Source organism: Geotrypetes seraphini, chromosome 6 (genome assembly GCF_902459505.1).
Source record: "Geotrypetes seraphini chromosome 6, aGeoSer1.1, whole genome shotgun sequence".
NCBI lineage: Eukaryota > Metazoa > Chordata > Amphibia > Gymnophiona > Dermophiidae > Geotrypetes > Geotrypetes seraphini.
In genome coordinates, this window is record NC_047089.1 from 145,251,171 (window position 1) to 145,267,427 (window position 16,257).

The following is a 16,257-nucleotide window of genomic DNA, read 5'->3' on the forward strand; positions in this document are numbered from 1 at the left end:
TTTGAATGGTTCATATCCTATCTATCAGACAACAGTCCATACTGTTTGACAGCACACCACCATGGGCACTGATCAGTGAGGGTACCACAGGATCAATACTGTCACCTATTCTGTTCAATATCTACCCCAAGCCAAGCTGATTCAGTTAATGGATACTCAGTTCTACATCTATAAGGATGACGTGCAGCTATTCATACCCAATGAACCTGAATAAACTGACATCAATTCAAGAATGGGCTAAAAACAATAAACTGCCTGAACCCAAGTGGACACATACCTGCCAACAAACTCTCTTTTGGAAAATAATTCCTCAAATTAAAAGTCAGAAACCTTGGAGTACAGCTAGATTCAACACTTTACTCTGATCTCCCCCAATCCAAGCAACCTTCTATCATTTGCGACAACTAAGCAGCCTCTCTACTTACATTGGGAAGGCAAATCTTATCTCAGCTGTGCATGCCATGATAACAGCAAGGTTGGATTACTGTAATGCACTCTACACTGATCTGACAAAGGGTCTGCACCAGCTCCAATTGATTCAGAATGCTATAGCAATCATTTTTACAAAAACTTCCTTGGCAACCAGTACAATACAGAGTTAAATTTAAAACTAAATCTGATCTTCAAGACCTTCAAAGGAATACTTGAAGAACAGGATCTCCCTCTTCACACCTTCAAGGTCACAAAGGTCATCCTAAGGAGTACCCTTAACCACACTCTGAAGGACAACACACAATGTGATACCTGCCAGCGAGGCTTTCTCTGGAGTAGCTCCCATACTCTGGAATGCATTCTTTGAAAGGCTTAACTCGACTATTTCTACTTCAGGAAGCAGGTGAAAGCTTATGTTTGACTTATTCTTGCTGTACACCGCCTTGAGTGAATGCTTTCAAAACAGTGGTAAATAAATCCTAATAAATCAATCAATCTAAAAAAAGAATATTTATTGAAAAGTGCACATTTTCTTCACAGATCAACTTCAAAAGCATACAGTCTATGTCCACATGACTTTTTTGCTAAACATACAAATATGAACACAATCAAATATATTAAAATAGTTTCAACTACCAGCATTGAAACATGTCTCTGTGTGACCCCCCCAAAAATTTACTGTAGACTCAAAAAATCTGCAGATGCCCATGACAGCAGCTTCCACAGCTTTGCTATTTGTCATAAAAATGTTTTGAATCCAAGCACTGCCTGGAGTTGTCAAAACAGCAAACCCTACCACAGATACACCTCAGCAGCAATACTGAAGAGACCATTTTCCTGCATTACTGACAAACCTGCAGTATCGGTGGCAGCAAAAATCAACTTTATCAGCTTAAGTTCATAAGTCCAACAATAAAGAACCCAGCTTTTAAAGATTATCCAAAGAAATGAAAATTTGCAGGCCAAACACGCATTTTGCAAAAACTAGTACAATGAATAACTTTCATAATTAACTTGCAAGGTGTGCTTGGGTGAAACTTACTACCAAGCAATCCAAAGTGGATTTTGGTCTTATTGCATATACAAAGAAAAAGTGTGTAACACTGTACAATACTTATAGCTTTACAAGTTACATGTCATGACTGCTGACTTATTCCACTAGATCTGAATCCAGATTGATTTACTCTTGCACTTTCCAGTTTTGGCTTTATATCCACAGACTTTTCAAAAAAATTCACTAGTGACTGTTCAGTCAACAGTGATGCTAAAATGTGCTCAAAGGACACCATCCAATCAACTTCAGCAACAGGCAAAGACAAAGAGCTTCTACGTGGGGTCTTCAAAGTGTCAGTAAAAACCAAGTCCTGATCAGAAGTGGATGCTTCGGATTGTAGGTTCTCATAAGTAAACTCCTCTGAACCACTCCCTGAGCTGCTGCCGCCTTTCTGTCCTACTTCTCCTATCTGCAGCAGCAAAGTGGTCACAGTAGCAATGGCCTGATACAGATCATTCTCTTCTGGATCCTCATGAAACATGCTATATAAGGTTTTACAGAATTGGATGAATTCCCTCTGGAAGGAAACATATGAAACAAATACAAAATTAAGACATGAACATAAAAATTATCATTTATTTTATTTAAAATATGTATTTTATTCCTCTAATGTCAATGGAATGGATACTGCATTTGCAACCTCTACCCAAATTTAGGGTACTTCACAGATATATTTTTAATTCATGAGAAATTTGGAGGAGTAGCCCAATGGCCTAGGGTACTGGGTTCAATTTTCACTGCAGCTCCTTGTGACCATGAGCTCCATTGCCCCAGGTACAAAAACAGATTGTGAGCTCACTAGGGACAGAGAAAGTACCTGCTTATAATGTGTACATCTAGTAGTGCTATAGAAATGATTAGTATCAGTACATTTTCCTATATTTAATACATTTTTGAAAATAATGCCAAATCAGACTCACCAAGAAACAGCTGGATTCTGGGTGGGGATCTATGGCCATTACCCACCATTGCAATTTGTGCTTTTAATTCTTAAAGTAATGGGCTGTAAATGTTTTACCCTTCTGCAAACCTAATGAACATGCATACATAAAGATACTTTTTTTTCTCCACTCTCCTAGAAGCTAAATTTATCTATTTTCATGTGGAGACCCTCTGGGTCAAACCATGTATTGTTCTGTCTGTGTTGAAACAGGAAATTGAGACAGTGATATAAGTATTAGGGTTTGGGAGGGTTCTAAGATAGTGATGTAAATTTATACGACTTAGAAGGATTTGCCATTCCACTGATGAATTCCGTATTCAGGCTAAAATCATGAAACACCATCTTCTGATCCAATACAGTGGTCAAAAAGAGATTAGTGAAACCATTATGTTTGTTCAGAAATATTCCACCCTGACCCCAAAATTAATAACATCATTTCAAAGCATTGGCATATGGTACAGCTAGTATTACCAGATATAGGTGATAAACCTTTATTTTCCCATACTCACGGCAGAAATATGGGAGAATCTATTAACCATTGTACTATAAAAGAAGTAGCCCCCATGACACAACCAGGCCATTTCAAGTGTGGTCATTGCCAGTAGTGCCCTTATACCCTTACCGGTGATACATGGGGCTCATCCTGACACTGGCAAAATATGCCAATGAACTGTGAGTCAGCTTTTGTTATATATATGATACAATGCCCTTGTCCAAAATTATATGTGGGCCGTACTACTCGCCCTATGAAAGTACGCTTAACAGAACACAAATCCAGGGTCAATACAACTGAAATGGCTCCTTTAGTACGTCATGTTAGGTGCGAGGGTGGTAATATTGAAAAAGCTCTAAATATAAAAGAATTAAGATGGATGTTTGAGTTAAATTCTATGTCACCTAGTGGGTTAAATGAAACCACGGACAGGATGGTGCAGAAAGCACAGTTACTTACCGTAACAGGTATTATCCAGGGACAGCAGGCAGATATTCTTGACTGATGGGTGACGGCACCAACGGAGCCCCGGTACGGACAATTTTAGAGTGATTGCACTCTAAGAACTTTGAAAGTTCTAGTAGGCCGCACCGCGCACGCGCGAGTGCCTTCCCGCTCGACAGAGGCGCGCAGTCCCCAGTTAGGATAAGCCAGCTAAGAAGCCAACCCGGGGAGGTGGGAGGGACGCAAGAATATATGCCTGCTGTCCCTGGATAACACCTGTTACGGTAAGTAACTGTGCTTTATCCCAGGACAAGCAGGCAGCATATTCTTGACTGATGGGTGACCTCCAAGCTAACAAAAAGAGGGATGGAGGGAAGGTTGGCCATTAGGAAAATAAATTTTGTAAAACAGATTGGCCGAAGTGTCCATCCCGTCTGGAGAATGCATCCAGACAATAATGTGATGTAAAAGTGTGAACTGAGGACCAAGTAGCAGCCTTGCAGATTTCCTCAATGGAAGTAGATCGGAGGAAAGCTACAGACGCTGCCATAGCTCTAACTTTGTGGCCCGTGACAGAACCTTTCAGTGTCAGGCCCGACTGAGCATAACAGAAAGAAACGCAAGCAGCAAGCCAATTGGAGAGAGTGCGTTTAGATACAGGATGACCCAACTTGTTAGGATCAAAGGACAAAAATAGTTGAGGAGATGATCTGTGGGGCTTAGTACGTTCAAGATAGTAAGCCAGAGCACGTTTACAGTCCAAGGTATGCAAAGCCTGTTCACCTGGATGAGAATGAGGCTTTGGAAAAAATACAGGCAGGACTATGGACTGGTTAAGATGAAAGTCAGACCACAACCTTAGGAAGAAATTTGGGGTGTGTACGGAGAACCACCTTATCATGGTGAAAAACAGTGAAAGGTGGATCGGCCACTAGTGCATGCAGTTCACTGACCCTCCTGGCAGAAGTGAGAGCTATAAGGAAGACCACTTTCCAGGTAAGAAATTTGAAATGCGCTGTGGCCAAAGGTTCAAAAGGAGGCTTCATTAAAGCGGAAAGAACCACATTGAGATCCCAGACCACAGGAGGAGGCTTGAGAGGTGGTTTCACATTGAAAAGGCCCCTCATGAACCGAGAAACCAAAGGATGAGCCGAGAGGGGTTTTCCATGAATTGGCTCATGAAAGGCAGCAATGGCACTAAGGTGAACTCTGATAGAAGTAGATTTAAGACCAGAGTCAGACAAGGAAAGAAGATAGTCCAACACCAGTCCCACTGCTAGAGACATGGGATCATGGTGATGTAAGAGGCACCAGGAAGAAAACCGAGACCACTTCTGTTGATAACATTGGAGCGTGGCAGGTTTCCTGGAAGCATCAATGATAGAGCGGACAGGCTAAGAAAGAAGTGAGTGAGCCGAAGTCAGCCCGAGAGATACCAAGCTGTCAGGTGCAGAGACTGTAGGTTGGGATGCAGTAGGGTCTGCTGATGCTGAGAAAGCAGAGAAGGAAACAGTGGAAGAGGTATGGGTTCCCTGGAACTGAGTTGAAGTAGAAGGGAGAACCAATGTTGCCTGGGCCACCGTGGAGCGATGAGAATCATGGTGGCTTGTTCCCTCTTGAGCTTGAACAGTGTTCGCAGCATGAGCGGTAGAGGGGGAAAAGCATATAGGAAGAGACTGGTCCAATCCAGGAGAAATGCATCGGGCGCCAGACGGTGAGGAGAGTAGAGTCTGGAGCAAAACAGGGGCAGCTGATGGTTGTGGGGAGCTGCAAAAAGGTCCACTTGAGGAGTGCCCCTTTGAGCGAAAATGGACTGAAGAGTCGAGGGATCGAGAGTCCATTCGTGAGGTTGGAGAATTCTGCTGAGATTGTCCGCTAAGGAATTCTGTTCCCCTTGAATGTAAACAGCCTTCAGGAATAAGTGACGAGCTGTCGCCCAAGACCAAATCCGTTGTGCTTCCTGACACAACAGGTGAGAGCCCGATCCTCCCTGTTTATTGATGTAGAACATTGCAACTTGATTGTCTGTGCAAATGAGTAGTACTTGAGGAAAGAGAAGATGTTGAAACGCCTTGAGGGCATAGAACATCGCTCGGAGTTCCAGGAAATTGATGTGGTGTTTCTTTTCCTGGGCAGTCCAAAATCCCTGAGTTTGGAATTCGTTCAAGTGAGCTCCCCAGGCGTAGGGGGAGGAATCTGTGGTGATGACTAGTTGATGAGGAGGTAGATGGAACAGCAGACCTCTGGATAGATTTGAAGATGTCAACCACCAAAGAAGCGACTGTCGAAGAGACGAGGTCACAGATATGTGTTGTGAACAAGGATCCGTCGCTTGGGACCATTGGTTCGCTAAGGTCCATTGAGGAGTACGCAGGTGGAGACGTGCGAAGGGTGTGACATGTACTGTCGAAGCCATGTGCCCCAATAGCACCATCATGTGATTCGCAGAAATGGTAATCTGTTGAAACACCTGCTGACAGAGATGGAGGATGGCGTGAAGGCGGTTGGATGGAAGAAATGCCCTCATCAGAACAGTGTCCAGAACGGCTCCAATAAATTGAAGTCGCTGGGTCGGAATGAGGTGAGACTTGGGTAGATTGATTTCGAACCCTAATAGTCGAAGGAAGTGAATGGTCTGATTGGTGGCAAGCAGAACCGCCTGAGGGGAATGAGCTTTGATCAACCAGTCGTCCAGATAAGGGAAGACTTGAAAGTTGTGAGAGCGGAGATATGCCGCTACCACAATCAGACATTTGGTGAATACCCTGGGAGAGGAGGCCAGGCCGAAGGGTAGCACTTTGTATTGATAATGATGTTGATTGATGAGAAAGCGCAGATATTGCCTGGACGTCAGATGGATAGGAATATGTGTGTAAGCCTCTTTGAGATCGAGAGAGCATAGCCAGTCGCCCTGAGCGAGAAGAGGGTAGAGGGTGGCAAGAGAGAGCATTTTGAACTTCTCCTTGACCAAACATTTGTTGAGATCTCTGAGATCTAAGATGGGTCTGAGGTCTCCGGTCTTTTTGGGAACTAGAAAGTACCGGGAGTAAAAACCCTGACCTCGCTGATCTTGAGGAACTTCTTCGATGGCATTGAGAAGAAGGAGGGATTGAACCTCTTGAGCAAGAAGGAGGGACTGAGACTTGTTGGAAGCAGACTCTTTTGGCAGGCCTAACGGCGGGGGAGTCTGAAAATTGAGGGAGTAGCCATGGGCTATGATCGAGAGCACCCACTGGTCGGTGGTGATTACCTCCCATCGAGAGTGAAAAATGGTTAATCGACCTCCTATGGGCTGTGGAAGAGGACAGGAGGGAGGGAGACTGGCAATGCCCAGGAGAAGGGAGTCAAAAGGGCTGAGTCGGCTTAGTCTGAGTGACAGGCTTTATGGTAGGCGGCTGTTGCTGACGTGCTTGTTGGTGCTGTTGCCGCTGCCTCCGAGGTTGTGGAGGTTGAGGCTGAACTGGCCGAGCAGAAAACCGCCTCTGATATGATGGCTGCTGTCTAAATGGACGAGGAGGAGGAGGCTTCTTTTTATTTTTCAGCAAAGTATCCCACCTCGTCTCGTGGGCAGAGAGCTTTTGAGTGGTGGTATCCATAGATTCTCCAAAGAGCTCATCACCCAGGCAGGGAGCATTGGCAAGGCGGTCCTGGTGGTTCACATCAAGGTCGGAGACTCGGAGCCATGCCAATCGTCTCATTGCTACAGACATAGCCGTGGCTCGGGATGTGAGTTCAAAAGTATCATAGATGGACCGGACCATGAACTTCCTGAGTTGTAGGAGACTGGAAGTGCATTGTTGGAATGCAGGAAGCTTACGGTCAGGAAGATACTTTTGAAAAGAAGAGACTTGCTGAATCAAATGTTTCAGGTAAAAAGAGAAGTGAAACGCATAATTACCTGAACGGTTGGCCAGCATTGCATTTTGGTAAAGTCTTTTACCAAATTTATCCATGGCCTTGCCCTCTCTGCCAGGAGGGACAGAGGCATATACACTAGAGCCTGCCGATTTTTTGAGGGTGGACTCCACCAGCAGAGATTCATGGGGCAGCTGGGGTTTGTCAAACCCTGGAATAGGAATCACCTTGTAAAGCAATTCCAGCTTCCTAGGGGCTCCTGGAACGGTGAGAGGAGTTTCTAAATTTTTGTAAAAAGTTTCCCTCAAGATGTCATGGAGGGGTAACTTTAAAAATTCTTTCGGAGGCTGGCCAAAATCCAAAGCATCAAGAAATGCTTTGGATTTTTTAGAGTCAGACTCTAGAGGGATGGAAAGGGTGTCCGACATCTCCTTAAGAAACTTGGTGAAGGACGAGTGCTCTGGCTTACCAGCAGGATCCTGCACTGATGTAACATCCTCCTCCGAGGAATAATCTGCCTCGGTACCGAGGGGGTCATCAGAATCATCCCACAAATCAGGGTCCCGTACCAATGACAGACGGCCCTGAGAAAGTGGGGTAGAAGGTTCGGTATGCTTGGTTTTGCGTACTGATTTACCAGACCTCGTGGACACCGTACCGGGTGACTGTACAGCAGTACGGGTGTCAGAGAACGGCACCGGCTCCGAAGTCGAGTAAGCAGTGCGTCGAAGAGACTTCGGTTCCGCCGAGAGAACAGGCATAGAAACAGATTTTTGCGGTGCCGACAACGTCGATGCCGACAAAACAGGCTGTTCGACGATTGGCACCGAATGCTCAGTAGATACCGACACTGGAAGGCTCGGAGTCAGCAGAGCCGGGAGCAAGTGTTGTAACTGCTCCTTAAGCTGGACCTGAAGGATGGATGCTATTCTCTCATCCAGAGACGGTCCCGATGGCACCGGTACCGCTTTTTTCTTGCTGGGTACCTGCGGTGCAGCTCGATGCTCAGGCGAAGTCGATGCCGATGAAGAGGCAGTGACTTCAATAGGAGCGGAGCGTTTGCGAGGCCGGCGCGCAGTCTGCAGGACTTGGCTCACTGCTTGTTCGACTGGCGGGCTAAGGACAGTAGGGGATGGCTTCTTAGCCGGCTTACCTACAGGGTGCGACACCGAGGATGGATCTTGCGGTGTCGAAGTCACCGGTGCCGATTTGGAGGAAGATGACGGTGTCGATGCCGGGGGAACTTCCATGGCGGCACCGAAAAGAATTCGCTGTTGAATTTGGCGATTCTTTAGAGTTCTCTTTTGGAGAGAACTGCAGCGGGTGCACGTTTCTGCCCTATGGTCCGGACCCAGACACTTAAGGCACCACTTGTGCGGGTCGGAAAGTGAAATAGGACGTGCACACCGCTGACACTTCTTAAAACCCGGTGAAAACGGCCGTAGCAAAATCGAAGCCCGAGGCTTCGATGGTGCCAACAGGCCCCGCCGGGGCTGACCGGAAAAAAGTCGAAAAAAATGGACTTTTTTTTTTTTTTTTTTTTTAATAAAAGAAAGAAATGATAAGGTGAATAAATCACGACAAGAAAATAACGCGCGAGCGGAAAGGCGAGAAAAATTTGAAAAAAATTTTCCAACAGCAGTTGGAACACGCGTCTTCTTAGCTCCGCGGAAACTAAGAAACTGGGGACCGCGCGCCTCTGTCAGGCGGGAAGGCACTAGCGCGTGCGCGGTGCGGCCTACTAGAACTTTCAAAGTTCTTAGAGTGCAATCACTCTAAAATTGTCCGTACCGGGGCTCCGTCGGTGCCGTCACCCATCAGTCAAGAATATGCTGCCTGCTTGTCCTGGGATAAAGAATAATAACTAGGTCTTGGAATGTGTATTGCTGCCAGTTTTGTCTTTAAAAAAAAAAAAAATCAATGGGAGGTTCTCTGGAACACGTGGGTCGATGACGCTGTAGGGGTTCCCTATTTCTGAGTGAGAATTGAATGCCGCGGTCATTTTGGCGCTATGGTGGCTGTTATCAGATAGTCCAGTAAATCCTTTTGAATCTGGTAAGAAGAGTGTTTAATAAAATAATACTGGTTTTAATATTTTTAAATGTATGACGTGTGGAGGCGCTCTTTAATTTGAGCTTCTCTTCTTTTTAGTACTCCCATCCTTGATAAAGAATCTCGAAACGCGTCGGCAAAGGGAGTTATATAAAGAAAACTAAGTAGCATATGTTTGATATGAAATCAATAAAAGTAAAAGTATAAATAAGAAAATTAAATGAAAAGAAATGATAGTGTTCATTACATATTAATGTCGTTTGGGACTAATGAGGATTAAGACAGTTGCAAGTTATATTACTAAAGCCAACTATCCCAAACCTTACCCATTTCTTACTCTTTTTGAAAATGACCAATTTTATTTTTATTTTTTGTAAGTTCTTGTTGTAATACATCTTGGATAATTCTTTTGTAATCCGCCTTGAACTGCAAGGTAATGGCGGAATAGAAATCCCTAATGTAATGTAATGTAATGTATTACTTGCACGGAAGTCTGAAGATCCCTAGAGAGATTTCAAAAGACATTTTTTGATACTTTGTTATCACGAAGAAATTGTGGGAATGATAGTTATATGATATTTCTGCTTAGCCATCTGGAGTTACCTTTCCAAACCACAAATACCTGCTGCTAACCTGTTCCTAGCACTCACATAGGCTATCACATCACCAAGTAGTAAAGCCTTGGCCATAGGCAAAACAGCATTGTCTAGTGAACATATTGGGAATTATTATTTAAGAAATCTTCCCATTTAGTCTGGAGATATGTAATGAAAGGTTCATAGACTAAAGCGCACGAGACAATCACGTGTGGACAATGCCGGGCAATCACATGTAGGATTTCAGCACACTGATTAAAACAGTATTTTAAAGCGCTCCGAGGGGGTGTTTGGGAGGGGAACTACTTAAAACTGTTGGCGCTCCCATTGTAGGGGGTGTTGGGAGGGGAAAAAAAAAACCCATTATAAAGGAAACAGCAGTTATTCTCACTGAAGATATTAGCAGGAAAAATTGGTGATGGACAAATATATAATCTAATCTTGAATGGCCCATCTAGTCTGCCCATCCGCTGTAACCATTATCTCTTCCTCGCTCTAAGAGATCCCACGTGCCTATCCCAGGCTTTCTTGAATTCAGACATCAATAAAAGATTGCTTCTGCTCTACCCCCCACCCAAGAACTGGCCTGGCTCCCCCCGCTCATGAAGCCCCGCCACGTGATCCGCCATCCCCCCGCTCGTATCGCACCCCTCCTCCCCCCCCCGCGTGATCCACCATCCTCTCCGTCTTCACTTTCTGCCTTGCATACATCTTTCTAAAGTGCGTTCAGGGATACTGGGTCATAGACACTAGGCCAGAAAGTACAAAAAGCACAGTTACTTACCGTAACAGGTGTTATCCAGGGACAGCAGGCATATATTCTCACATGTGGGTGACGTCATCTACGGAGCCCCAGCGCGGACAGCTTTTCAAGCAAACTTGATTGAAGTTTCAAGTTTGCTACACTGCACCACGCATGTGCATGCCTTCTTGCCCACTAGAGGGCGCATCCCCACCTCGTGGTCCTCAGTTCCATAACCAGCAAAGAAGCCATCCCCGGGGAGGAGGGCGGGTTGTGAGAATATATGCCTGCTGTCCCTGGATAACACCTGTTACGGTAAGTAACTGTGCTTTATCCCAGGACAAGCAGGCATGATATTCTCACATGTGGGTGACCTCCAAGCTAACCAAAAAAGGGCAGGTGGGAGGATGGCAATTTAGGAAAACAGGTTACGTAACACCGACTGGCCAAACCGGCCGTCGCTTCTGGACAAAGTGTCCAGACAGTAGTGGGAGGTGAACGTATGAACCGAAGACCAAGTGGCAGCTTTACATATGTCCTCCACAGGAGTAGACCGGAGGAAAGCAACAGAAGCTGCCATAGCCCTGACCTTATGCCCCGTGACTCGACCATGGAGCGTGAGACCAGCCTGAGCGTAGCAAAAAGAAATACAAGCAGCCAACCAGTTGGACAAGGTGCGCTTGGAAACAGGATGTCCCAACCGATTAGGATCAAAGGACAAAAACAATTGAGGAACCTTCCGATGAGACTTGGTACGTTGGAGATAAAAGGCCAACGCCCTCTTACAGTCAAGCGTGTGAAGCGCCGCCTCACCAGGATGAGAGTGGGGCTTCAGGAAGAACACCGGAAGGACAATAGACTGATTGAGGTGGAAATCAGACACAACCTTAGGTAGAAATTTTGGATGGGTGCGAAGAACCACCTTGTCATGATGGAACACAGTAAAGGGCGGGTCCGCAACCAAAGCCTGAAGCTCACTAATTCGACGAGCAGACGTGAGCGCAAGTAAAAAGACCACCTTCCAAGTGAGAAACTTAGAAAGAGACTTGTCAATTGGCTCAAAGGGAGGTTTCATCAGCTGAGCCAAGACGACATTCAGATCCCAAACTACAGGAGGAGGTTTCAGAGGAGGATTAACATTAACTAAACCCCTCATGAAACGAACCACCAGAGGATGAAAAGAGAGAGAACGTCCCTCTAGATGCCGATGGAAAGCAGCAATAGCACTGAGATGCACCTGGATGGAAGTTGTCTTCAGCCCAGACTTGGACAAATGCAGCAAATATTCCAGAACCGAGGACACTGGAACCAATTTCGGGTCCAGATGGTGCGAGGTACACCAGGATGAAAATCTGGTCCACTTCTGTGAATAACAAAGCCGAGTCGAGGCCTTGCGCGAGGCTTCCAACACCTCCCTGACCGCTGGAGTCAGGGGGAAAGGAACCAAGCCGTCAGATGTAATGACTGAAGATTGGGATGCAACAGCGAACCCCGACTCTGAGACAGCAGAGAGGGAAAAACTGGCAGAAGTAGAGGCTCCCTGGCACTGAGTTGAAGGAGCAGGGAAAACCAGTGCTGACGAGGCCAACGTGGCGCTATGAGAATCATAGTGGCTCTGGATGACTTGAGGAGAACCAACGTCCTCAAGATCAGAGGAAAAGGAGGAAACGCATAAAGGAATCTCCCTCCCCAGTCTAGAAGAAAGGCATCTGCCTCGAGACGGTCCTGGGAGTAAATCCGGGAACAAAAGAGGGGCAGTTTGCGAGTCTCCGGGGAAGCAAAGAGATCCACCTGAGGAGTCCCCCAGCGGTCGAAGACCTCGCGTAGGACTCGGGAGTTTAGCGACCACTCGTGCGGCTGGAGAAGACGACTGAGTTTGTCTGCGAGACAATTCTTTTCTCCCTGAATGTAGACCGCCCGCAGGAAGATGTTCTGGGAGGTCGCCCATTCCCAAAGGCGCAAGGCTTCCCGGCACAGGGACCAAGAGCCCGTTCCCCCTTGTTTGTTTACATAATACATTGCCACTTGGTTGTCCATCCGTACCAGGACCACCTGATTGCGTAGCAGATGACCGAAGGCTCGAGCTGCCAGAAAAATGGCACGAAGCTCCAACACATTGATGTGACAACGACGGTCCTCCGCCGACCATAGCGCCTGAGTCCTCAGACCGTCGAGGTGAGCCCCCCACGCGTACTCCGAAGAGTCCGTGGTCAGGACCTTGCGATGTGGAGGGACGAGAAAGAGCAAACCCCCGGAAAGATTGGAAGAGTTGGTCCACCAACGGAGCGATCGTCTCAAGGAAGGAGTGACCGTTACAGGAAGGGAGAGCGGGTCTCGATCCTGGCGCCACTGGGAGGCCAAGGTCCACTGAGGGAGACGCAATCGGGCAAACGGCGTGACATGAACTGTCGAAGCCATGTGGCCGAGCAGGATCATCAGCCGGTGGGCAGAGACGGAGCGCTGCAGCAGAATCTGACGGGCCAGGCGAAGCAGAGCCTCCAGTCTCGACGAGGGTAGGAATGCACGAAGGCGAACCGTGTCCAGCACGGCCCCGATAAACTGAAGGGTTTGAGCTGGGCACAACTGCGATTTGGGAAAATTTACCTCGAAGCCCAGACGTTGAAGGAAGATGATAGTCTGTCGGGTCGCTGAGATAACCCCCTCCCGGGATGAAGCCTTGATCAGCCAATCGTCCAGGTAGGGGAAAGACCTGCAGCCCCTGGGATCGCAGGGCAGCCGCGACCACCACCATACACTTCGTAAAGACCCGAGGAGACGAGGCCAGCCCGAAGGGGAGGACTCGATATTGGAGGTGCAACTCCCCCACCTGGAACCGTAAGTACTGGCGAAAGGCGAGATGCACCGGAACATGCGTATATGCTTCCTTCAGGTCCAGGGAGCACATCCAGTCCCCCGAGTCTAGTAGAGGGTATAGGACTGGAAGGGACAACATACGGAACTTCTCCCGGACAAGGAACTTGTTGAGCCTCCGGAGGTCCAGAATGGGGCGTAAGTCCCCGGTCTTCTTCGGGACCAAAAAGTAATGGGAGTAAAACCCCCGTCCCCTTTGGTTCGGGGGCACATGCTCCACCGCCCGAAGGCCCAACAAGGACCTTGCCTCGGACAGGAGAAGAGGAAGCTGGTCTCGGCAGCAAAGAGAGGCCCCCGGCGGATGTTCCGGTGGCATGGATAAGAAATTTAGCGAGTAGCCCTCGGAGATGATCCGGAGCACCCACGCGTCCGACGTGATCTCGGCCCATGCTGGGAGAAAGGCCTGCAATCGGCCCCCGATCGGAAGGGGGTCCTTTGACAGTGCGGAGGGGGCCCGCCCCCAACCGCGCATCACGTCAAAAAGACGGAGCGGGTTTAGACGCTCCTTGCGCCTGAGGCTTTGGTTGGGACGCCCTGCCCTGCTGCTGGGGACGTCGGGGCAGAGGCCTGGAGAAGGCCGGCGTCGACTTCTGCGGGTACCGCCGCGGAGGAGGTCTAAACGGCTTCTGCGGCGGAGCCCAGGGTTTGGGACGGACCAATGAGGCAATAGAGCGCTCGTGTTCCGACAAACGCTTGGTCGCCGTCTCCAAGGACTCATCAAACAGCTCTGAGCCAACACATGGAAGATTGGCCAGACGTTCTTGTAAGTTCGGGTCCATATCCAGGGTACGGAGCCATGCCAGGCGGCGCATGGCCACCGCGAAGGCTGATACCCGAGAGGCGAGCTCAAATGCGTCATACACCGCATGGAAGAGGTAGAGACGCAGTTGGGACAAGTTGGACATAAAAGCCCCAAAATCCTCTTTATGGGAATCTGGCATGACTCCAAAATACCTCGGCAACGACTTCACCATTTGTCTCAAATAAGACGAGAAGGTGAATGCGTAATTCAGGACCCTGGTCGCCATTAAAGAGTTGGAATAGAGGCGACGACCAAATTTGTCCAAGGTCCGTCCCTCCCGTCCGGGGGGAACAGCCGCCGAGACTCTGGAAGGCTGCGACTTCTTCAAAGCTGACTCAACCAGTAGGGACTGGTGGGACAGCTGTGCCTTGTCAAAGCCCTTGCACGGAACCGTGCGATATTTAGACTCCATCTTAGAAGGCACCGCTGTAACTGTAAGAGGGGAGTCAAGGTTCCTCAAAAAGGTCTGGTTAAGAACCTTATTGAGAGGTAGCCTAGGCGTCTCTCGAGGAGGGGAGGGCAAATCCTGCTCCTCCAAAAACTCCTATGTGTACTTTGATCCTGCTCCCAGATCAAGTCCAAAGCCCTTCCCATATCCAGAATGAACCTCGAGAAGGAGGAGGGCTTCGAAGGCGGAGAGGGAGATCGAGACGAGCGCCTCGCCAAGAAGGAAGGAGAAGCCTCGCGTGAATATCGAGGTTCCTTCCCCGTGCCAGACCCCGAGCCCCACGAAGCCGCACCGAGCGATCTGGACGGGGTCGGGGACCGCCCATGCCCCGAGGACCCCCTTCGGGAAGTCCCCGGGGTATGGGGCACCGAGGCACGCCCCTTTCGTCTTGGCGAAGAGTCCCTCGAGCACTCAATTTCAGACGAACGAAAAAGCCTCGGGTTATTGAGGCGCAGTTCGGAGACCCGCAGGGTCTCGGCCCCGGTCGGCGAGGAGCGACCGTGTCGTCGAGGAGAAGCCCGGTGGCGTTTGGGCTTCCTCGACTGACGCTTCGCCCGAGGCCGACCCGAGGGCGAGGAACCCTGGGAGGACCTCGACGAGGACGAAGAGGAAGAGATCCTCCGAACCCGCCGCACCTTGTCCCGAGGCCGCACACTCCGCTCAGGCTGGTCAACCGAGGTCGAGGGCAAGGTCGGGGCCGAGGCCGAAACCCCCCCCGGGCCCGAAGTCGGGGGCACCGAGACCGAAGGCACCGACGTCGAGGCCGAAGCCTGCTGAAGGTGCGTGAGGGCCCCGGACAGCTCCGAGGCAATGAGAGCCCGGAGCAGGTCCTGAAAGACGGGAACCCCCATCATAGTCGGCAGGTCCGGGGCCGTCGGGTGCTCCTTCGAGGGCGACCTTGGTACCGAGTATTCCCGTGGGGCACCCGACTTCGGCGCTCGGGGCGGGGCCGAGGATGACCCACCCGCCCCCGCCGAGGAGCTCGAGGATGGCTTCTTTGAGGCTGAAAGAGAAGCAGGAAGTGAGGACTTACCCTTCGCCGACTTCGGGGTCGAAGACACCGGCTTCGACACCGGGGGCTCCCGGGGCGAGGACGAAGGAGTCGAGGCCGAGGTCAAGGCCGGGGCCAAAGCAGAGGCCGACGTCGAGGCCTTCCCCGCCGCGGGGTCAACTGCAAAGAGCTCCGCCATACGAGCCTGACGGCGCCGGAGAGCTCTCCGTTGAAAAGTGGAGCACCGGGAACAGGTGTCGGAGGGGTGCTCAGGGCCCAGACAACGCAAGCACCACCGGTAATCGACAGGAGCCAATCGCACCAGGTGCACTTTTTAAAGCCCGTCACAGGACGGGACATGGGCCCAAAAATCGGCCGGGAACAAGCGAGGTCCCGCGGCCACGGCTACCGGGAGCCTCCGGAGCCGAACTGAAAAGATTTTTTTGACGAAAACTTGAAGAAATAAAAAGAACAACAAAGAAAAACACAGCGACCGAGTCGAAAAAAGGACACAGCCGCGGTGACAGAAGGCAA

The 16,257-nt window shown here is 49.1% G+C and overlaps 1 protein-coding gene across 4 annotated transcripts in view; it reads right to left on the reverse strand.

Moving 5' to 3' along the window:
• Positions 1-923: 923 nt before the first annotated feature.
• Positions 924-16,257, reverse strand: part of TBC1D8 (TBC1 domain family member 8) — a 261,119-nt gene continuing 245,785 nt past the window's right edge. For all 4 annotated transcript variants that reach the window (XM_033949424.1, XM_033949423.1, XM_033949425.1 and 1 more), the window contains exon 20: positions 924-2,003. In XM_033949424.1, coding sequence (XP_033805315.1) covers positions 1,569-2,003 — 435 coding nt within the window. In that variant the 3' untranslated portion in view covers positions 924-1,568. The remainder of the gene's footprint in view (positions 2,004-16,257) is intronic.